This window comes from Sparus aurata, chromosome 7, assembly GCF_900880675.1.
Source record: "Sparus aurata chromosome 7, fSpaAur1.1, whole genome shotgun sequence".
NCBI lineage: Eukaryota > Metazoa > Chordata > Actinopteri > Spariformes > Sparidae > Sparus > Sparus aurata.
Window position 1 is genome coordinate 12,709,295 of NC_044193.1, and position 23,028 is coordinate 12,732,322.

At 41.5% G+C, this 23,028-nt stretch overlaps 1 protein-coding gene across 2 annotated transcripts in view; it reads right to left on the bottom strand.

Moving 5' to 3' along the window:
- Nucleotides 1-23,028, bottom strand: part of LOC115584760 (acid-sensing ion channel 1-like) — a 65,597-nt gene that overhangs the window by 27,518 nt on the left and 15,051 nt on the right. The window contains exon 3 of one of the 2 annotated variants that reach the window (XM_030422458.1): nucleotides 5,128-5,202. The exons of the other annotated variant lie outside the window; for it this stretch is intronic. Within the exon in view, the coding sequence (XP_030278318.1) occupies nucleotides 5,128-5,202 (75 nt within the window). The remainder of the gene's footprint in view (nucleotides 1-5,127; nucleotides 5,203-23,028) is intronic. 2 annotated transcript variants of the gene reach the window in all.

The window sequence follows — 23,028 nt, forward strand, 5'->3', positions numbered from 1 at the left end:
TGTCCTTTGCTGACTGTCAGGACGCAGCAGGGTGACTGAATCCACCTTTTGAGCAACAGGGAAGTGCTACAATTTATTTATTTTTTGGTCTTTTTACTTGCTGTCTACACTGAAACAACTTTTTAAACATCGACCACTGTTTACATTGTGCTGCCAATTACATCAGCTCTCCCCTATATAAAGTATACATTATATATTATACATAGCCGGGGGAGAAGATAATAATATAGAAGAGAAGAAATTATGCTGGTAACATAATTACCTGCATCACTGTTAAGATAATTTAACATCATCATAATGTGTCACCATAGAAACACAATGGGAGCCAGTTGTGAGCTTTACAGTATATTGTCTTTTTAATCTAATATGTGTGGTGTTAGGCTCTGAATGTTAAGAAAAAGACTTTGAACTAATGAGGATCACAACTTCTCTGTTCCATTTACAGTATAGTACTAAAGACACCGACAGCAACCAATGTTATCGTTAGCACTTTAATCATAGCGCTTATGCACTAAAAGTATCCTTCATAAATAGCAACTACGATCCTCAGATGAGGGCTTGACAATTGTTTCTATTTTTTCTTTTTACTCTACTGATGGTGATATGTCGTGGTTTCTTTCTTGTGACAAATGTACTAATTGTAAGTTGCTTTGGACAAAAGCGCCTACTCAATGCCCTAAATGTAAGTATAAATATGCTATTTAATGTGCGTCCTACGTCTGAAACATAGAGCGTTTTGTGCCTGATGCAAGCTCTCATCTTCTGGTACTGGGTGTCTCATCATTTGTAACTTCAAATAAAGAGGATTTTTTAATTTTTTTATTTTGTGATCATTACTGCTATGCTGACTTATCATTTTAATCTATACCATCTGATCTTTTCTTAACCTCACCAAGCTGCAACCAACATGGAAAAGAAAATATTCTTTTAAATTCACAAACTCGAAATGTAAAAAGTTACTTAAATTATTTGATCAACCAAGACACGAATTGCTGAAGATCTGTTCATCCTACCCAATTTGCTGTGTTAGCAGTCAAGAAGTGGCTGAGAACGTCATAAAGCTCTCTGAGGTGAGTACCGCCAAGTCCTGAAAAACCATCCGGGTAAAATAACATGTTTTATGTGAGATCCATTCAAGTGCTAATTAACATAACCAGCATGAAAATTTACCTTAACTAGGAATTATGGCGCCGAACAATGGCACATCTTTTGCATAACATCATGATGTCACAGTGAAGTTGACCTTTGACCTTTTGAATGTAATAATAGACGCATTGGCAGAAGTTTTTTTATGGTTGAGGCTCATCTATGCTCCCTTTACATCTGATAATAGATACTCTGTTTTCTAATCATATAACCGTCACTGCCCAGATATTTATAATCCTAAATGTTAAGCAATTCAACCACGAGAGGGAGTCAATCAAGAGTCAAGTCTCTCACACAGACCTCCACTTTTCCACTGTCTTGTCTCTGAGTTTGCGTGAAGTAACATCATACAGATGATTAAAACTTCTCACCAACTTTTAAAACGTCTTCCTCTTGTCCTCCGTCCTTATGCGTATCAAACATTGAGCATGAATAAGCCTTTAGTGTATGACTTCTTGAGTTATGGCCAAAGAAAAATGTGTGAGGTCACAGTGACCATCAAATTGTAATTAATTCATCCTCCGAGAAGATGTTTCTGCCAAATCTGAGAAAAATTCCCTCCAAGGGGGTTCCTGAGATATCACTTAAGAATGGGACGGACACAGTGTGGACGTACATCAGGATGGACAGACATCCCTAAAACATGATGCCTTCAGCCATCACTATCCTCAGCAGAGGCATAAAAACATAACAATGTCTTTTGATTATTGCAGGTTTTTTTTTTTAAAGAAAAGAACACGGTATGCAATTTATGCAGCATGTATGCCTGCTCATCAGACTAAAAACAACCGAGTTGAACTGGGGCTAACAATTACATCTGCACTGTCAAATCAGTCACAAATAAAGTCAGAAAAGCTGCCACGGCTGGTGGCTTAAAGCTGCAAACAGCCCTGATGTGAAGTCACACTAACAAGGAGCAGTGTACACAAAACACTGTGGATGCGACTGTGTGTGAAAGACTGAGTGCAAAATAAAATAGCAGAACTATCCGGGCCCATTTGCAGAACATTCAAAAATAATTTGAGGCTGCTGAAAACAAGCAAAAGCATTTCAAACAATATTTTGCACAACCAGTGAGTGACGGAGGGGAGCAATTATAAACAGTGGCGTACCAATCTGTGACAAATGGATCTGTAATAGATTTGCATCTGCAAACGACTGGCTCTTATAAATTATGTGTCCAGATTATTCTCTCCAGAATGGCTATTATAGATTTCAATTCTTTCCTTATCAGTAAGAACTGGTGGGTAAAAAATGCTTTCTGCTGTTTTTATTAGTTTTTGCTTCTTTTTTTTTTTTTTTGTACTGGAAACTGGTTCAATTTAGAATTCCCACTGAGCAGTGAACAGTAAGCGAGGAGTGCCCGTGAAAGTTGAGGGTCAGCAGCTTCCCAACAGGCTGAGGTTGCCATGGTGACCTAAAAAAAAAGGGGGACGGGGGAGGCTAACAGCTCGTTCAGACACTGTAATCCTAAATAACTATCCGCCTATAGATGACATCTTCCTCTACAGACTCGACGGTGCCTCTCTGTGTTGATTTGTTCATTTACTGAGAGTAAACATGTTTCCAAGGTATCCCACAAGGACATAAAAAGAGAAAGAAAAAAACACATACTGCAGTCATCGTCCTAGTCTAGGGGAAAACAGGCCGGGTCTGAGGCGGCACAGCTAATGAGGGGCATCATTCAAGGCGATGGCGTCTTTTTTTTTTTTTTTATCGAAAATACACGATGCAGTCAAATGATGACTCGATGAGCTGCCTCACAAATCAGTGAGAAAAGCCTGAGAAAGAAACACACACTGCACTCTTTACTGGAGCGGCATCTGCATATTGACATTTTTGCAACTGCACACGAGATACCAAGTGAACTGAGGCACGTCTGAAACACGGGGGAAGTTTCATTTTGGCATTTGCTAAAAACACCGGGAGCCAACAGTTATATTGTTAATTCCAGCAGCGAGAAAACGAGCTCAGTACGGCTGATTATCGGATTTGATTTGGGGTACGGGAAATAGGAGAACAGAGATTTTGGAAACATATTAGCATGATCTTATCGCTGCATATAAATCACCGGTAGCATTTCCATTTCCAAGTGTCCCCTTGAGTCATGTGTGTATCATTAGAGCTGGTTGGTAAGATTGTAGAACTCAGCTACATTTTTAAAGAAATCCCGCCAAGCCCCTGAAGGCCTCACTCCACAGACACCGAATGCCCCGTTACTCTGAGTTATTATGGATCAGAATTATGTTCTCGCAAGACCCCGCTCCGCCTCTGATTGGTGGACTTTGTTGGCTGCGTTCTCTATGCTCGAGTCCGACTGTTAACGCTCTGGCAGAGTCTGCTTTCTGTGTTTTATAAGCCGTTTCTTTTTTTTTGGCTTCTCCCCAATGAGCCAACTCTGACAGTGAAGAGCGGCTCTGAATTGAGGATGAGTGACCCCGACAGCAGCAGCAGAAGACGGGGACAGAGGCCGAAGAGGTCGGTGTGTTTACCCGCAAAACTCATGCTCAGTGAGTACGTGGGGAGAGTGCCTAGGTAGGTATTTAGACAGACTGGTAGCCTGTCTAATCGTTTCAAAAGGGACAAATACGTTTATTGGACAGTGTTATTAGCAAAACAAGCTTTTAGGTGAACTTACCAACTCTAGCTTTAACTGTTCATCACTTTCACCACATTGACATTCTGTGAGCGTTCGAGAGCAGCGGTGCTCACTAACCGTCTCCCTGGTCATGAGCTGGTCCTGCTGCTTGTCTGAAAAACCAGAAACATTTCTGAAAAAGAAAAAGTCCAGCTCGAGTTTGATCCTTTTTGGACTACGTTTGGGTTTTTTTCTTCTAAGGATTTTTGTTATACATTCATGTTCTGTGCAGTATGGTGGCTCAGTGGTGCCTCACAGCAAGAAGATCCTGAGGGTATCACAATGCATCCTGGGCTGAGTATTGTGTCCCTTCTCTGATCCTGAATAAGAAAAAAGCTGTTTGAATATACATAATTGTTCAGGCATTGTTGGCTCGCAGCTTAATCCTCTTTTTATGTAAAGGCCTTGAACACCTACATGTTTTTCACTTATCCTGGCTGGTAAAAAATACTCTCCTCTGGTTGAGGACTGGTGACGTAACGTTGAGAACGACCTCAGGACATCATACTCACGTGTACTGATGGAGTTGCAAAGTAGGAGAAAGCTATTTTGGGTTCTGGAAGTAAAATTCCCATTAATTCTCTCTTTAGACAATGTAAGGTGACTTGCAGTTGGGGAGTCATCAATACAGAAAATGGATAGCAGTAGAATATATCTCATTCTCAGCACACCTCGTGCCCCTGGTTGGAAGTTAAAGATGACTTTGTTAAAAGTTGAAAAACTAAAAACATCGTCTGCACTAAACAAGTTAAGGGATCCACTATTAGTTATTTTTTTGTCCCTTTTTCTTTTCTTTTTCCTTTTTCTTTTTACCCCTCACATGTGTAGATGAGTGGGCGGAAGCGGGCATTGTTCTCGTTAGCTGTCTGCATGTTTCTTTGAAAAAAAAATCTGAAATAAAATATTGGTGCAGACGGAAAATTCCCATCCCAATTATTTCTATATGAAACGGGGAGAGATACAGTCGCTTCCTGTCCTGACTTTACAACCACCTTTTATTCAGTGTTGACCTGAGATTTTACACCACTTTCTAATGCCCAGCCGTTTTAAGACAAAGTCTGGATTAACCTCTTAATAAGGAAATATTGTGTGTTTATAATCGTGCCTCATGACTGCATGGCAAAGGGAAGGATGATGCTTTGCTGGACAGTGACAGAGATTGATGACTAAAGTGCTTGGTGAGAAGCTGTTACATTTAAAACGTTGTGGACTGTCTCTGTTAGCCTGCTACCCTCGACAAAACGGCCTACTGAGCTCAAATGCACCACTGTGTTCTTGTTTAAATCAGCGAGTAATGTTCGTGTTAAGGTAGTTATCCCACGTACAAAAGGTACAATTCCTACCTGCAACCCCTTTGCTGCATGTCGTCCACTCTCTCTCCTCCTTCTCTTTTCCAAAATCTTTAGCTGTTCCATCCACTAAAGGTACAAAAAGAGCCAAAAAAATGTGTTTTTTAATAAAGGTAGAAACTGGATTTTAAAGCATTAACGATCTGACGTTCCTCTCCTGTCACACCTCTCTCTTTCTTCTTTTTCTACCCGGCGTCTCTCCTTCATCCTCTGCTATTTATCATGCAGCGTTTCTCCCCTGTTTTCTATCTGAACCTGTGCAGCCCACTTTCACAAAGTGGAACTCATTTGTCTGTCTTCGAATGCTAATAGAAGACATAATGAATGCCACTCAAAATTATCTCCTCCCGCTGATATCAGTGTATAATTAAAACAACACTGTCCTTAATAAGGTGTCAGAGGTGATAACACAGAGCACTGATAACTCTTTAAAGACACACATACACACACACACACACACACACACACACACACACACACACACACACACACACACACACACACACACACACACACACACACACACACACACACACGCACATACACGCGCACCCAATCACTCCCTCGTTTCCAGGCAACAATGGGGGTTATAATGAGAGGGACCACCACGCCAAAACTAATTTCCAAGTATAAGGGCTAATGCTGTGACTGCTCTGTGGCCTTCCATAAGTAGGTTATTGTCTTTAGTTATTTATTATTTTTAATTAACCTTTTTTTCCCCTCCACACATAATTTCTCTGAAGCATATTTTACATTATGTTGCTGTTAATTGACTCAACAGTTTAATTTTGAAGCTTTTTTTTCTCATGCTCTATATAAAGAGCTATAATCAGTTTTTTTTATGTTGACAATAGATCACATGGCTACTTGTACGTGTGCAGCCGCTCTCTGCTCCATTGAGCTTTTTAAGGGTGCTTTCAAACCGAACCTGTTTGGTTAAACTGGACCCTGATTCATTTTCTTGATTTAGGCTGTTTGTTTGAGCTGGCGTGAAAGCTGGCGATCGTAATCGCTTACTGCAAACAACTGGACTGAGACTGCTTCCAAACAAGTTCTGGAGCGATCAATTTGTGGTGTGAAAGTGGATGGACACAACCACAGGGCGGCTGTGGCTCAGGGGTAGAGCCAGCGTCTTATTATCGGAAGGTCGCTGGTTTCAATTCCCTTCGTCTTTATGTCAAAGTGTCCTTGGGCAAGATACTGAACTCCAAACTGTTCCCGATGTGCTGGTCAGCACCTTGCATGGCAGCCACCGCCATTAGTGTATAAATGTATGTATGAATTACTGTAAGTCGCTTTGGACAAAAGCGTCTGCTAAATGCTCTTAATGTAAATAACAGATATGTGATTTTTTGCATGAAAAGCCAAGCTGTGACTTAATCCATCAGCTGATCATGAATTCTTCAGGAGGGGAGCTTAGATAAACAAGATGGCAGTGCTCACGGCCTCACCAGCTCATGGCTCCCTGTGCCTGTGCAATTTTTGTTGTTGCTTTTGCTAGTTTATTAAGATTCTTCAAGCAAATCGAGTCTACAGCCACCAGGACTTATCATTCTAGAGTTCTATTCCTTTCTACCTTTTTATTCGACTGTAGGCGTTTGTTCACTTGTTGTGTCTACTGAAGCTGTTTTTCTTCCTGTGAGTTTTTATATCATTGTCTTTTTTTACTGCACTGATCCGGACTAATGTTGTTGTATTCTGTACAATGACAATAAATGCTTTCAATTTTATCAATTAAAAAAAAAATATATTAATCCGTTGACAATAAGCCTGTTAGTATTGATGTCTAATAATGTTTCAGTAACATGTAGAGTATGTCAGCGTTGGTATTTTGCCCATCTAATAGGTCAAAAGCTCTTAAAACTGCTTGTCATTAATGTATGAAAGGCCTCCTTTCCCCCCTGTCTCTCCCTGTTAGTCATTATTCATAACATGCAGTTAATATGCCATCCAATAATAATAATACTAATGCTTATTTGCTTGTGAGCTATTTATGATACCGAAGAACATAAACATCTTATTTACATCATTAAAGGAGACCTGTTATGCTTATTCATTTTTTCCCTTTCCATCTGTGTTTTATACGTTCTTGTGCATGTTTTGAAAGTTTAAAAAAAAGCACCAACAGAAGCTCCTCTCTCCCACAGAAAACACTGGTCCTGAAACCCCTCGTCTTTGTGGCATCACACTACGTCACCATGTCACACATTTGCGTATGCGAGGGGGGGCGGGCCCTCAAAGAGACAGGAGCTAAAACAGAGCGTTTCAGACAGGGGGGGAATACAGAACCTCAATACTGGACCTTATGAGAAAACTGGTGTGTTTTTTTGAGCGTTAAAGCATGTAAACCTAGCAATATGGAAGTCGATTGAATGCAAATATCTGACTACGGTTCCCCTGCAGGCTATTATTGGAGATAGCAACTTGAAACACCACCTGGGGGACAAACCCAACCCATGGTTAGATCTTTCACTTGCAACCTGGTTTAAAGTAGCTAAATCCTTTGGGTCCAAGGAGCCTTACTCGCTTATCCGCTGGGTAGCCCATGACACAGATTTTACTCCAAATAGGCTGGATGCAAACTTTAGGTCATGGCAGGAGAGGGGCCTTAACATGTATATCGATTTCTTTGTGAAATCCTCGCTTAAAAGTTTCCAAATGCTGAGGGAACAAGATGACTTTGTTAAACAGGATTTCTTTCGATTCTTACAGCTGCGACATCATATTGATAGCATATTTAGTAAAGATGACTTGGGAAAATTAGGATCTGGGAAGGGCATACTAGGAGTTTTTATTTCAGCATACAGAGCCGAGTCGGGTTCCAAAACTCCAAGGGCCTTCAAGAACTAAGGGGGGTAAACACATCCTACATCAAGAAAAAATGGGAAAGTGAGGGAAACTTCGTATTAACAACAGAGGAATGGGAAAACTTGCATCAAAAGCAATGGAAATCAACTAACTCACTGTCTTGGAGAGAGTTTAATTGGAAAAATATGATCAGATATTTTATAACACCAGTTCAGCAGTCCAGGCTGAGGCAGGCAGTATGCTGGAGAGGTTGTGGGGCTCAGAAAGCAAATCATTATCATGTGTTTTGGGACTGCATTGGGATTGCCCACTACTGGGAGACAGTCAGAGATAGTATGGAAAAAATTCTGAAAGTTAAGATTGACTCCTGCTTCCAGGTCTTGTACTTAGGCATGATGCCACAACAGATTCTCGGCTTCTCCAAGGCTTACTTGTTCAGAGTCATGTTGGTCGCCAGTAAAAAAGCCATCACCAAAAAATGGCTAAGCCAAGGTTCACCCACTTTAACTGACTGGTTTAATGTGATGCATGATATTTTTGTAATGGAAAAATTAACATTTTTTTTGAGACTCAAGACAGACACATTTAATAAATGCTGGAAAGGATGGATTGACTTTATTAACCCATATAGAGCGGACTTCACGTAAAAGAGTCATTAGTACTGTAACTCCACCTGGCTCTCCACTACACAGACTCTTTGTTTTTTTGGATTTGTTTTGTGTTGTAATCTGTTAGTTTTTTTTGTTTGTTTGTTTTTTTGTCTTGTTTTTTGTCTTTGTTTCCAATGTTTTCTTTTGTTTTAAAAACAAAAATGTACAGTGCAAGAAGCATGTCCTGCTGACTTTTATTTCTTCAATAAAAATAAAATATAAAAAAAAAAAGCATGTAAACCTAATCTACCAGTAACCCAAAATTAAAGTATGAATCTGAAAATTAGCCTTATACGTCTATAAGTGCTGTTTAAACTGCTGGAGATTTTGGTAATTAAAAAAAAAAAAAACTATTAAATTCTATTGTTTGTTCAATATCTGTTTTTTTAGCTGCATTTAATGAACAGCATTTCCCACATGCCCCAGACCATCACAGGCTAAATGTCACGGCTCCATGGGCGAGTCGATTGGTTGCAGTTCGGCTCAGACGTGCTTGTACTAACAGAAAGACAGAGAGGACTGAGCGCTGAAGACATTTTTACACAGCAGAAATTACAGCTAGGAAAAAAAAAAAATTAGAATTAAGATGGTGTAACTGCCACACTATTAACACTTTATAAAAACCATCATTAATAATTGGTAAATTCATAGTTAATTAAACTTGAATGGCTATTTCACTTTTAACAAACAATAAAATGCTTTATGAACCATTTATTAATTAACTGTTTATTGTAATATGACAAAACTTTTTCATTTTGTCTTCCCAGTTTCCTCCCAGAGTGACAATTTTCACATATTTCTACCAATTTATGACTCCTTTTAGTTATCTCAGCCTGGCTCCGGCACTATGCAGTGTGTAGTTCTGCTGTATTGTTGCACCTCGTCCACCTCAGTTAGTGAGAGATGTGCAGAGAAATGGAGAGGGAAAGGAATATTTAAACAAATTTCAGACGCTGTGGAGAGAAGAATTACACATTCAGAGGCTGACAAACACAATGAATGAATGAATGAATAAAAAGTGATGGATATTACTTTAGGCCTCAGGTTTATGCAGTTTAGAGGATGAGCTTTTCTGAGTTTTTTGAGAATTAAAAGTAAAATTAAAATCATTTGACATAAAAATGCTGCATGTTGCATTTACTGATTATTTTGTTGTTTTCAGTCTTGAACACAAAGTTGTTGTTTTTTTTCCGAAGGTTTGACCCCCAGAACCCTGCTTTGGTTTCAAAACCTTGCAAATTTTTGTGATCTCAAGGTTGGCAAGTATGAACTGATGTATAAAATTCGTTGGGAATGGTTATTAGGTACTGTGTAGTGATGCGATAATGTTTATAAACCTTTACAACTGCTTAACAAAGGGTTTGTAAAGCATATCATTGTTTTTTAACAGTCAAATAACTATTGAACTATAAATTTGTGATTTACTAGTGATGATGTTATAAAGTATTACCAGTGATTTCTGCTTCAGTGGATACTGATTTGTCCTCAGATTTGGAAAGTAAACCTCAGGAACGTCCTTCGTTTTCCTTATGAAGGCTGACGAAAGACATCAGAGGTTGTGTTGAGCTACAGAAGCATCATGACATCATGACTTCAGTATAACCTTCTCCTTTCAGGTCGTCTGGGGAAGTGTGTATTTTCTTGCATCACTTTGCTGACAAACTCTTCCTGGGCTTTGAAGTAAAAGGCTGCTCACAAGATCTGAAAAGCAACAACCCGAGCCTGTCTGAGGAGTGTGACTTCTCCTCCGTCAACCTTGTTTTCCGCTCGTCTGACCCAAAGCATATTGCCTGTTCCCTTAATTGAAGCACTGAGGTGTCACCGAGGTAGAAAGGTGGGAGAGTGGCTGGGCCTGGCGAGGTCGTGCGGGGCAGACAGCAGCATCTGCACGCAGCGGAAGCCGACGACTGGAGGAGAATAACAAGTTCTCTGCTGCTACTTTAAACAGGTGTGTCCCTGTCAACCCGAGGACGCACAGAGAGAGAGAGCCGGGGCCAGACAGCACGCCTGCCAAGTCGGCCGCAACTTCACCGTCAGCTCTGCTCTACTTATCAGAGCGGCAGAGAAACAATGACCAGCAGAGAGTAAACAAAGAACGCAAAGCCAATTTACTTTTTCAGATATACCTGTCACTCTCGGCCGGGGCCACACTCCACAGTGACGGATGTCCTCTCTTCTGGGTGGTTGTCTGAACATCACTCACTAAGTGGTGGTGCCTGTTTTACCTAATGCCCGACGAATAGCTGCGTGAGTGATGGGTTTAATTTCATTTCATTATATGAAGAGGACGGTTTCATCGTGTTTACCGCGAGTGTGTGGGAGGTAAACAGAGAAAAATGGCCATTCATCTTGTTTGATATCGAGAGAGAACGAAGGAGTCTTTCTCCTCTCCGTTTGTTTGTATCTCACCTTGATAGAAGAGGTGATCCTTACCTCTCTGATGAGCCCACTCGTCAGGTCTGAATCAGCCGGTAATTACATATTTATCCTCGGCGCCAACAGCTCTTCACATCTGACATTATAGTGCAGCATGAAGTCGCAGCATAATGAGTAATATTAGCTTGTGAAACTAGCTGTGCAGAGAGAGGTTAAGTGGCCTACAGTGTGGCGCTAACTTTCTGATGCACATGATGTGATATTGAAACAAACAAGTACTAGTAATGTTCAGAGTTACAGTCAAAATCATCTCTGTAGAGACCTTCTCAGCTGCTCAATCACCTTATTGCAAATTATTTTCCTTTATTCAATATTGATTTTTGCTTGCTGTAAACATGCCACCGACATATCATCACCAAATCAGGATCGATATATTGATTCAATAATTAATGATCCAACATCACGCAAGGTGAAAACATCGATTTATATCATCATCTTTATTTTAATATTCTCTGTCATCTTTCCCATCCGAACACACCTCCCTCCTAACCCATTCAAACAGCGCCAATGCCAAGCAGCCAACAGCAAGGGTATTTACTCCCCTCTCGAGTTTACAGTAAGCATGTGGAAATGTTTTGGACTTAGGCAAAAAAGACAAATCGGGCGTCTCACTCAGCACATTGCAACAGCAATATTTGCTCTGTTTTAACAATGAGGAAGAAACATGAACGCAGGCTGAAATTCAACCTTGTTATTCTGTCAGGAGACAGTGACTTAAACAAAAGGTAAGAAAGGAAAAGGAAAAATAATACATTTGATTTTCTTAAGCTATGAGTGGAGGAAAAGTCCCCCCTGTAAAATGCCGAAGCTCTAATCATCTAACTCTCCCTGAGCCAAATTTTACACTTAAATGTTCTTGTTTTTAAGCTATGTTTTATGTATTCAGAGTAAACTCTTCTGCACTTAGCCAGTCACAATTATTCCTAATTATTTATGGCCGACAGCAGAAAAGAAAGTGCTGGCAGCTTCTTCTCTCACGGATTGTGTTGGATAGGCAGATGATATCGACTTGTATCGATCGCGGGACCCTGATCGTAGACTTTGGGCTTTGATTCAATATTCGCAGATGCCAAAGAATCTACACAATGTCGTAACAGGATGAAACTGGTGATTTACACCCCTACGATTTGCACATCGAGCAGACACAGCACAGCAAAGTCTTTTCCTTTTTGTGTCAACCTGAAGTCCAAAATTAACTGTTTTTAGGCTCAGTTTTTGGTCTTCAACTCCTGTCTCTTAACACTCCGCAGTGTTCACCAGCTTGTTGCGAACTGTGTCTGTTTTTCCGTTTGATGCTGTGGAGGCAGCGTAAAGAGTAAACAGCCTCCTGCTGCATGATAAAACAACACCAAAATCCAAGCACTGAGCTAAAAGAATCAATCAATAAAAAATACACCAAACAGGCAGATTTGCATTTATACTCAAGGTGTATTTAATGATATATGATTTTTAGGTTTTTGACGTTCTCATGAGGAGCAGTTAACAGCAGCAAAGTCCATGAAGTCAGTCCAATTTTTCAGGTAAAGCTCAGTGACTTCGAGTTACTACCGTCTGAATCCTGCTGCACTTAATAAATAAGAACATTTCTTTCTTTGGAAATAATTTCTAATCGAGCCGATGAGTGAATTCCAGACATTATTCACAGTTATTGAACGGTGTTGTCCTTTCTCTTCCCTCCTGTCCTCCTCCTCCCTGTCAGCCTGCAAATGTCTCTCTATCTGTCTCCCAGCTCTCCTGTCACTCTGCATCGTATTGTATTCTGTGCCGTTACCATGAAATGTCATAATGATAATCTTTCAAGAAAGTGGAGCATCCAGAGGAGCCAAGGTCTCAACAAATCAACAATACAACACTGGCACACGCACACACACACACACACACACAAATACAAATCCACACACTTTACATCAGCCAGTGAACTCTTTTTTCTGCAGACGTGCCATTATTTCCCGCCGACACATTAAAAAAAAGGAAAAAAAAAACAACTGAAAGAAATGTTGCCTAAACTCAGGCTGCAGGCCAAGCCGGAGCCATCGCCGGTTAACTGATTAGCTCAGTAATTGCGATGGAAATGCCAGTCTGAGGTTGATATAAAAGTGCAAAGGCACATCCTGGAAATACTAATCAGTCTCCCGGCTGTTCTCCCAGGAGGCTGCTTTGTTGTTGTTGTTGTGAATGCCACCATTTCCTGCAACAACACTTTATCAGTGTGTAACGTTGTGTTTCTGTGCAGCCCAGTTGTCAGGATGATATGTCGGCAGTTAGCTGTAAAACGTTCCTGCAAGCCACTGATACGTTCATATATCCGCCTGTCATAGGCTACGTATCACATTGACATTTCTACATGACCCCACCTGACACAAACTTGATCTCTGGGGCCGATCCCGATACTGATATTACCGATTAAACTTTTACGATACCAATATGTCTGCTGACACGCACATATTTTGTCACAAACACTTGTGATGCAGAGGACAAAGCATCATCATTAGTTTTTATATCAGCACATGTTGGACAACACACAAGGCTTTTTGATACACATGTGCAGGACTTCCTGCCTTATGGCGTGTCTTAAAGGTATTACTTATTACGTGTCTTGAATCAGCGGAGTGGCTGTAAACACTGTTCCTCCAAACATAAGTAAAAAAAAAAAAAACAATAATAAAGTTCTGCTATTACAGTACACCACGTTTCCTTTCCTATGAATTCTTCACAATAAAAGTAATTAAAAAAGTAATTAATTATTTTCATTCTTTAAAAGCTTTTAGGAATAAGCACAATCAAAAAACCAGCAGTCACTCAACATGTCTCCTGAACAGCTAAAACATAATGAAACTGTAAAAAAAGACAAAATAAAAAAAAAAAAACAGGGACACAGAAGAAAAACTAAACTCCAAACCACAGGAATTTAGTTAGAACCATGGACTGGCTGCAGTCGCAAGACGTCATTGAAAGCCCCACACTAGAGGAGGTCCAACTCGCCATGCTACGCCTGGTAAAGGAAGAGCAAGTCATTGTGGCACGGTTTGACTCAGAGGAAACTGAAATATCTTAAAAGCAGAAAACTGATATATCTGTGGCAGGCCTATATAGGCTTATAGTATCGGCCAGACAATATATCAGTCGGGCCGATATGTTTGACGGGCAACCAAAACAGGTATTTTGAGCGAAGACATGACTTTTTTCGTGGTCACAAGAATCGTTTTTAAATTGAATCTCAAGAAACATAAAGCTTCGACATAAACATAAAGTTTAAACATGAAGAAACATCAAGTATTGAAATCTATACGTGGTTTGACAAAACGTACATTTCAAACATTTATTCCAGTGATTGGGTTGCTCTGTGCGTGATATCACGAGCAGGAAATTAATATCCCCTTTGTTTCCCCTCAGACAATAATAAAAACCTTTAATATGAGCAGAGTAAATTTGGGCAGGATGTTCCTGCATATTAAAATAAATGAGTCATTATAGCCGTGTCAGAGTAAGACACGCAGAAAGAGCCTTTCCCCGCTCCCTGTTTGTTCCCCCTCTCCCACTGCTCTCTCCCTCCATTCAAAACCTCCTCATTATAACCCTCATTTTAGTTCTAACATGCCTGCAGCACATTTCTTGTCTTCTCTCCCCTTTCTTTCATCCATTTGTCCTTGCCTCGTTCTGAGCGAGTTCAGTTCGGCGCTGTGTTTCACACCTACAGTGATACAGCCTGCGTCCCTCACCTGTCACTACAACTGCTTCCATCTGTCTTTTCTCACATTTTTCATGCCCCGCGTCCATTCCTCCGACCCCCGTCACACACAGAGCCGAGTCTGTCTGCTCACAGTTTTTGTGCAGTTTACGCCGAAAGACAAACAAAAACACAAAAAAGGAGGTTGTTTTGCAAGAAAGAAAGACGAGTGTAAACCTGGCAGGTGCGTCGCTCTCCCTCTCCGTGTGTTTGTCTCTGTCAGAGCTGTTTTGTACCGTGGCAGGATTATTTGATTGTTTACAGGTTTCGGAGTTTGTCTGCCATCACTCAGCTGTGTTTACAGTGCGTGTTCCCTGACAATGCAGGATTAAGAAGAGGCGCGTGTGTGGGTTTTCTTGTGCATCAGAGCGGATAACCTATTTTAAATGTTCCTTTAAAAAAAAAATTCCCGCTCGCTTTCGTTTTTTTTACACTCTGTTTAACAACATCTCGTAGTTTCTGCCCCTGCATGTTTCTGTGCTTCATTAAAGCAATATCACACTCCTCCTGAGTGAAATATTAAAATCCAATCTGTCATGTTTTCATGGCCGCGTCGTTAACATCAAATGAAAAAGTCTCCTGATTGTGATTTGGTCCGACGTTGTAACCAAGGAAACATTAAATCCTGACTTGAATTTAGAGCAACAGATGAAACTTTCTGGAGAAAGAGAGTTGATTGTCGAGTCTCGTCACGTGGCCGTTAAAGATTTGACGCATGAAGCATCAGTTTTTCAGTTACGGCTGCTGGGGAGAGACTTTCTACAGAAAGCTACATTTTGATTTTTTTAACTGTAATCTTCAGTGAGTTTGACTCCAGCAGCCTGCACAGCACGACAGCCCCACTCAAGACTTAACCGTCCTGATCCATTTGATAAAAACACACCACACTACCCGCAGTGTCGGAAGAAGTACTCAGATCTCGGCAGAAATGGCACCATCCACGTTTGGATATCTTTCCTACAAACCTCTCTTGTCCGACAGTGGGCTCAATTTTTACCTGAACAAAGAAGATCGAATAAGGACACAATGGAAAGCAGGAAACAGGAAGAAGCATAGTTTTCCCCGAACACCATCCCCAGGTAACGCTGGAACACTCTACACTGCAAAAGAAAACAGCCCGCTGATGGAGGCGGAGGAGAAAGAGTGATGGAAACTGAGGTAAAGCAAGAGTGAACGGACAGGCATTACATCTGTGCTGGATTATGCACACAATAAAAAAACAACAGGTTTTCCTCAGCCTGAAGTGTGAACCAAAGTGGGCGTGTCACATTCTACAGGTCGTGATTTGTTGATGACATACTCTTGTTTACAATATGATTCTGGGAAGATATTTTTGAGAACTGATTCACCTTTTACTGAAGATGGTTCAGATGACTTGGACGTCTTATGCTGAGGCATTTGTTGACGAGTATTCAGGTTAGGCTAAGTCACATTTTGTGATCCTCACATGTAATACACTCCAATAAAGGACAATCTGTTTATTTGGGTGCATCACATCTCTCGGCCTTGATTGCCCTGGAGACAGAGGTGGCACTATTATGACGGCTGGCCTTACCAGCCATCCTTACGAGGCACAGAGGTGAACTAGCTCAGAGAGAGACATTTTTAGCCTGAAGAAGGAAAAGTCCTTCACAGGTTCGCCAGAAAGTACAGAGGTTTAAAGAATATCAAACAGAACCACAGCTAATAGGAAAACAACAAGAAGACTCACGCACGCTGCTGAGTGTGAGGAGTCACAAAACAAACAGGTCAGGGAACTCTGGTTTGATCTTTAATACTGTATCTCATAAATGTAATGTACAATCTTAATTCTAACTTCTAACTAAAGCTGTCACATGAAAGTATTTCTCTTTGAAATGTAGTGAAGGCTGTGGGGGCATTTATGATTATGTCTCCAAACATTAGGAGGTCATACGTGTCTTGTACAGACCTTAAAGTCTGGAGAATGATAGTGACGAGCAATCCTCTCATAGTCTCTGCAACCTAGATATTCAAATCTACTGTGGATATGTCCACAGAACAGATGTCTGACGTATCAAGCCAAGGCTAAGCTAACTGTTTTCGTAAACCTTCGTAAGGAGGCCTTCGATCTATCCATGTTCACAGACTAAGTGTCTCTGACCTATTTTACCTCTTAGTCCTCTGGCTACAGGGGAGAGATTCTGCATCTCCCCCTTTGCTATGTTATTAAACAGATAACCATGTATGGAAGCACTGCCTACTGAAGCTGTAATATATCATTTGGACACTTGGGAAGCCTCGTTAGGATTATCATGGCAACACTCTGTGCAGACAGATGTGATGTTATGTTGCTCCTCCATGTTCTATAAACTATCTCAACGTAAGCCATCGGTGTCTCTGAGTCTTCTTCATCTCTCCTGAATGGTCAAGCGAGCCGAAATGCCACCACAAAAGGCACTTCAAAATTGGCACTCAAGTAAAGTAATTGAGTAAATGCAATTAGTTACTCACCACCACTATCTCACATCTAACAGAGGCCATTGTGTCTCCCAGCCAACCTCAGGGAAACACAATTACCCTGATTTGGGGTCAGGCCAGTGCAGCCTGAATGCGGCATCATTCCTCTTCTGTCTCTTCCTCCTAAACTCCATCCAGCAGTCTGAGTCACAGTTAGCTGTTTGCCAGCCTCCCTCCAGCCCACACAGAGCCCGGCCCTCAAGTCACCTGCACTAATCCTCAGGATAAATAAACCATGGGCAGAGCAGTGCAGCCAACCCGGCTATTTTCAGCCCCGCTGTGCTTTTTTTTTCACCCCCCTCCTTCTTCCCCAGTCCGATGTCTTCATAAAAAGCGTTTCCCCCTCTCAGGCCCGGGCAAATAGAGCGTGCTTGAGCAGCATTACTGATCCGTCTAGAAACCAGCTGGAGTCATGGAGATGCTGTGTGGCTGTTCGCCCTTTAACAACATGGGAGAGGATATCTCCAGGGTTTAAGAAGAGCAGATCTGTGTGGGGTTATTAAAGTGGCCATTACAGTTAGAGCATTGCAAAGAGTGATTAGGCTATTTGTATGCTAAAACAACTGGTGATGTTTTGAAGCTCAGTGATCGCAGACGATCAATCTCCCAGTGAAAGCTGATTTTTTTTTTCCTTTTTTTTTTTTGTGTCTTTTGCTCCCTTGTGGCAAAACTGCAGCCCTCCACTGTTCTTTCTCTCATACCTGCAGTTAATGATGCTTTAAAATTTCGCCTTACTCGTCCTAAAAACCCTCTGTGGGTCAGTTTCTCTGGTCTCACAGGGTTGGACTCTCTAATGGCGTGAAACAAAAGTGCTTTTATGCAGTAGGGGTAAACAAAGCAAGATATTAAGAGACAGAGATGGAGAAAGGGACGCAGAAGAAAAGGACAGCAAGTGTGTTCCCTTTCACCCGTTTTTATCTGCATTTTTAATCTGCGCGTAAAAACAGCGAAAACCACAAGGAACTGTCCTTCAGGCTGAGGTGGGAAAGTGGGGAAAAAAATGCAACTAAGTAAATGCAGAGAGGCTTAGCCAATAAATCATGATGCACTGGAAGTGTGCGACTGAAGGCCCAGACACACAAAACCAGGATCAGAGAGCGAGCGTCGACGAAAGCTGACCAAACAGCTGCGCACCTCAAAGACTACAGCCAACTGCCAACTAGCTTGTAAGTTCTGCTCCTGCTTGAGAGGAAACAACATTGTTAGGATAAAGCGGTGTTTCTTTGACACCACTTCCAATCCAGAATAGGTCTGATAAAAGTTTTGAGTGCCACTGGCGAAGAGGAGAAGGCAAAAAATAAGGAGAAGCCGCACAAAATGGGTTAAATCATGCATAATACAGCGACGGGCTCAAGGGGCTTTCCCCTTTCTTTTTTTTCCGTCGCTCTTTTTGCGCACTGACCAGCCAATCAGAGGGATTTTTCTCACCGACGGGCTCGGCTGCTGATTCAACATTCTCAGTCGACCGAACAGCAGTGAGGTGCCAATGGTGCAGGACACACTTCAAAAACCACGAGGAGACTTGAGCTTCTTCAGAATCTTACATCATCACCGTTCTAACCTTTTTCTACGTTGTTTTTCATCATTTGAAATTTGATCACAGGTGAAATGCTGCTAAAGCACTTTTCTTCTGTCAGGAAGTGAGGAAATAAAATGTTCTCCAATTCACATAATCTGGTTGAAAGTCGTACACTCTTTAAGCGTTTGAAGATCCAATAATCACTGAAGTGTCCGTCAACAAAAACACCCAAACAAATGGAATGGTCAGAGATGTCATGTTGACGTATAGCTAGCTGACATTGGCTGGTAACGAAGGAAAGCCAGCACAACGTTCTCTCATTTTTCCAAAAGGTTTTAAAGTTTTTACTCAACAAGTATGAATGCAATCAATCAGAACTGAGGTTCTCAACATGATGAAATCAGTCTAAAATGTATTCAAGACATTCAATCATTTAATCATGTGGGTGGTAATAACTGACTATCGTATGAATGGCGCTTTCTTGCCCTTCGAAACAAGCCAAAAACGCCCAACCCTGTGCATGCACACACGCACTTCTTAAGTGCACTCTAGCCCTGGATTTGACTGTTGTTCTTCCCTCTTCTTCCAGACTGCACAGCTAGAGGCATCAACTCATATATTAATCAACAAACTCCTAATATTTGCATGACAGCAGTGAATGCATTCATACGAATCTTCTTTGCGGATCTTCTGGAAATTCAGTTAGAATTTCAGCCACCTTTTTGATGGAAACTCGACTTGAGGAAGTCTTCTCCGAGTTTGGGGTTTTTCACTGAATTGACATGAGGGAGAACACGCCTTCAAAGTTGTGTGCATGATGATGACGTACGAGGGTTTTAATCTTCGGGGGATGTAAGGGAGGTGAATGTTTATTAAAGTTCCTGCTTTCAAATACGCTCGACTGAGTTGCACCTGAGCTCTCCTGCTGTGTTTGGCAGTTTCGCTGCTGACAGAGTCGCTCCATTATGAGCCCTGAGTATTCACCTGCTGATCTAGGTAATGTGGTTACTCTGCCCCTAAATCAGTCTTTGTAGGCGGTCAGCACTAAATACCCCTCGTTCAGCACTGTGGGGCGAATATTAATTTAATCCTCTAAGTGTGTTCATATGTTTATCACAGTGGGGATACATTCAAGGGCTGTTTAAGTGATTTACTGTGTTCTTAATATCTCCACCGATCCTTTCTTTTTCAAGTTTTGTTTGTTTTTTTAAAAAAACAGCGGCTCTTAAGTCTGAGAGCGATGGGAGCAAAGAGAACAAAGGAGAGGGCACAAGAGTGAAGGAGGCAAAGGGAGATAGAGGGAGAGAGGAGAGAGCATGACATGAAAACATAATGAGGATTGTCATGCCCATGGGGGTTGATGTGAGGAATGCACTGCGCAGGGGTTGAGACGAAGGAGGAATGCAGAAAATCGCTGAAGAAAGGAGGGAGGGGGGGGAGAAACAGTGAGAGTGAGAGGTGACATAACTTTGCTGGCTCAGCGCAGGAGGATGTGACCGCTTTCGGGATTCAGGATGAGGTGCGCAGCTGTGCTGACCAACAAGCTGCCGGACGATGTGGGTGGTGGCTGCGCCTCATCTCTGTCGCTTCAGGCCACCAAACCCAGAGCAAATGCAAGCTTAAGTATACTCTTGCCAAGGGAAAGAGGGGCTGCTCCCTCCCTGCAAAGAGGCTGGTTCTCTTCTAGCTCTCAGCACGGCCGGAGATGTCAGAGCAATCTGAGCGCTGTGTCACCCTCTGGGTTTGCTTTTAGAGACTTCAGGGTGGGGCACTACAATCAGACTGGATGGTGCACTGGATGAGTTTTTTAAACTGCGTGAAAAACATCACAGTGCAGCAACGAAACTGTATCTGGGATTTCAAGGCAGCACAGTGGTGGTTTTGTATGATTTATTCAGTCCCTAGACAGTATATTTTACACTGCTGCAGAGCATTTTCCAAATCATACACCATACATTTTAGATTTCCTTCCTTCTAGACAGCAGTTGGACTCACGTCATGCCTGCACAGTTTGAAAATTCGACTTGGAGAAACTTTAAACCTGCTTGAGAAAAGTAATCCATCACTCGTATTTGTATATATTTTTTGTGCTTATGCAACACTGGCTGCTTTTAAAACTGCACTGCTTTGGGAAATGGTCATTAGTAATGTAATTAAGACGGAGGATTTGAAGCCAACAGGCACAAAAAAAATGCAGAAATTGTTTTTGTTAAGAGTTGCATAACTATTACTAAAACAGAATGTCTTGACACGTTTACAGCGTCACAGCTTGTAAATGATGAAAGCGAGACAAAACGCAGTGATTCTCATCCCACCAAGCTGTCTCTTCTCCGAGGCACGCCATGTTTTTACAGTTTGTCTGCAAAATCTACAAATGCACGTTGCCTCCTTGAGACATGACAGCTGCGATCAGAGAACAGAAATTATGACACAACTGTCACGACAGCAGAGCGCTGGGGGCTGGCAAACACGCATCTATTCCCCGGGTGGAGCTGTCAAGGCTCGAGTTTGACAAACAAAAAAGGGCCGAGCATCAGACCTCGGGAAGTGCTCGCCGGAGTGGGACTCTCGCTCCGTTCTTCTTTACTGGTGTTCACTGGTGAGTGGGTTTTTAAGTGAGCACAGTTTGCTGTCTGCTTCAGAAATGCCTCCGAGTCCAATTAGCAGGGATGATTCTCTTCCGCTAAGGAGCAGAGGGGGAGCGCCGGGTGCTTTCGATAACTCCTTAATAACTGCTGGAGCCATTTATCCATTTCTCATAGCGCTTCTCTGAGTGAAAGGAACACAAGTTACTTCTCACATGAGTGTGATTGGTCTTCCTATTTACTGTCTCAGAAAATGAAGTCCATTAACCGAGAAATATCATGTTAAAATGTACGGAAAAAAACACATCATCAGCAGTAAGAAAACGATTCTGAAAACGATTCTGCCTAACAAAGCTGTAATGAGGTGTACGGTAAAAAGAAAAGCTGGGCAATTCCTTACAGAGAATTAGATAAGAAGATTAATACCACCGTCACGTCTGTAGAGTGAATATGAAGCGACAGCCAGCTAAGCCGTGGTTTGCCAACATTCATGCTGGCGATTGAGTAGACTTTGCTTGAAATAAACATCACATATAACGTGTTATGTATTAAGTTTGAGAGGGGCTAGCATTATGTATGTTATTGTTTATTAGTGAAGTAAGACATAACAAGTGAGACCAGACAAGTCTGTTTGTGAGTGTGTGTGTGTGTGTGTGTGTGTGTGTGTGTGTGTGTGTGTGTGTGTGTGTGTGTGTGTGTGTGTGTGTTGGAGCACAACAGGGGGGAGTAGTTTAGACTAAGTCAGAAAAAAGGAAACACAGAAATAAATTGTAATCGATTATGGCAAGTCTGAAAAAAAAGCAAACAATCAATCAATAAATAATGATAGAAAAGAGAAAGAAAAGAGGAAAATATAATAGGGTGAGCTTCATCGGCAAGGAGGTGAACATACTATCATTATTATTATCTCTTGCAGCAAGATTTTAATTTGAACGTGACAATTTGTCCGGCTCGTCCTTACCAGAAAAACAGGTTGTCTGACCGAGCAGCTGACTGTGACCCATTTTTAAGTTTGTTGTCAGACTGCGAGCTCGGGCTGCTGTACTTATATGGGTGACTGGACCAAATACATCCAAAGTGTCACCTCAGAGATGCTCGTGTCCAATGTGAAACCAAAAATTAATGCTGCATGAGCAGGGGGAGGAGAGAGTTACTGACCAGTTAGACTGATGTTGGAATACAGAGCTATTTAACAGTCAATTCAATGAGAAAATAATGCTTACGGCAGCTTAAACACGTTTTGGTGCAAGGTTGTTGTTTTTTTTTCAGCACAGTCTCAAAAATTGCTATTAAAAAGTGAGGGGACAAAATTGTACATTTCAGAAAGTGGCGGGAGCCCGAGTGTAAATGATACCTATTCACACTGGCTTATTTCTAAACACTAACTCAGCAGAGGAGGAACTATTATAAATATTAATGACTCTGTGACAGGAGGTGACAAGGTATCGTCAACTTTCTGTGCGTGCCATCAATTGCATGAGTCAAACCCTTGAGGCGTCTTCCAGTTGCTGATTCACTCCTTTGTTTTCCACATAATAAGGCTCCATATTATTATTTTTCAAAAGGAAAAAGTGATGCGGTCAGTTCAGTGCAGATTCAGACTCAGTGAATCTGCATTCTTATCACAAACGGAACTGAAAATAGTTTCCTATCAGCCTCTCTGTTTTTTTCTTTAACACGTTTGATCTTCTC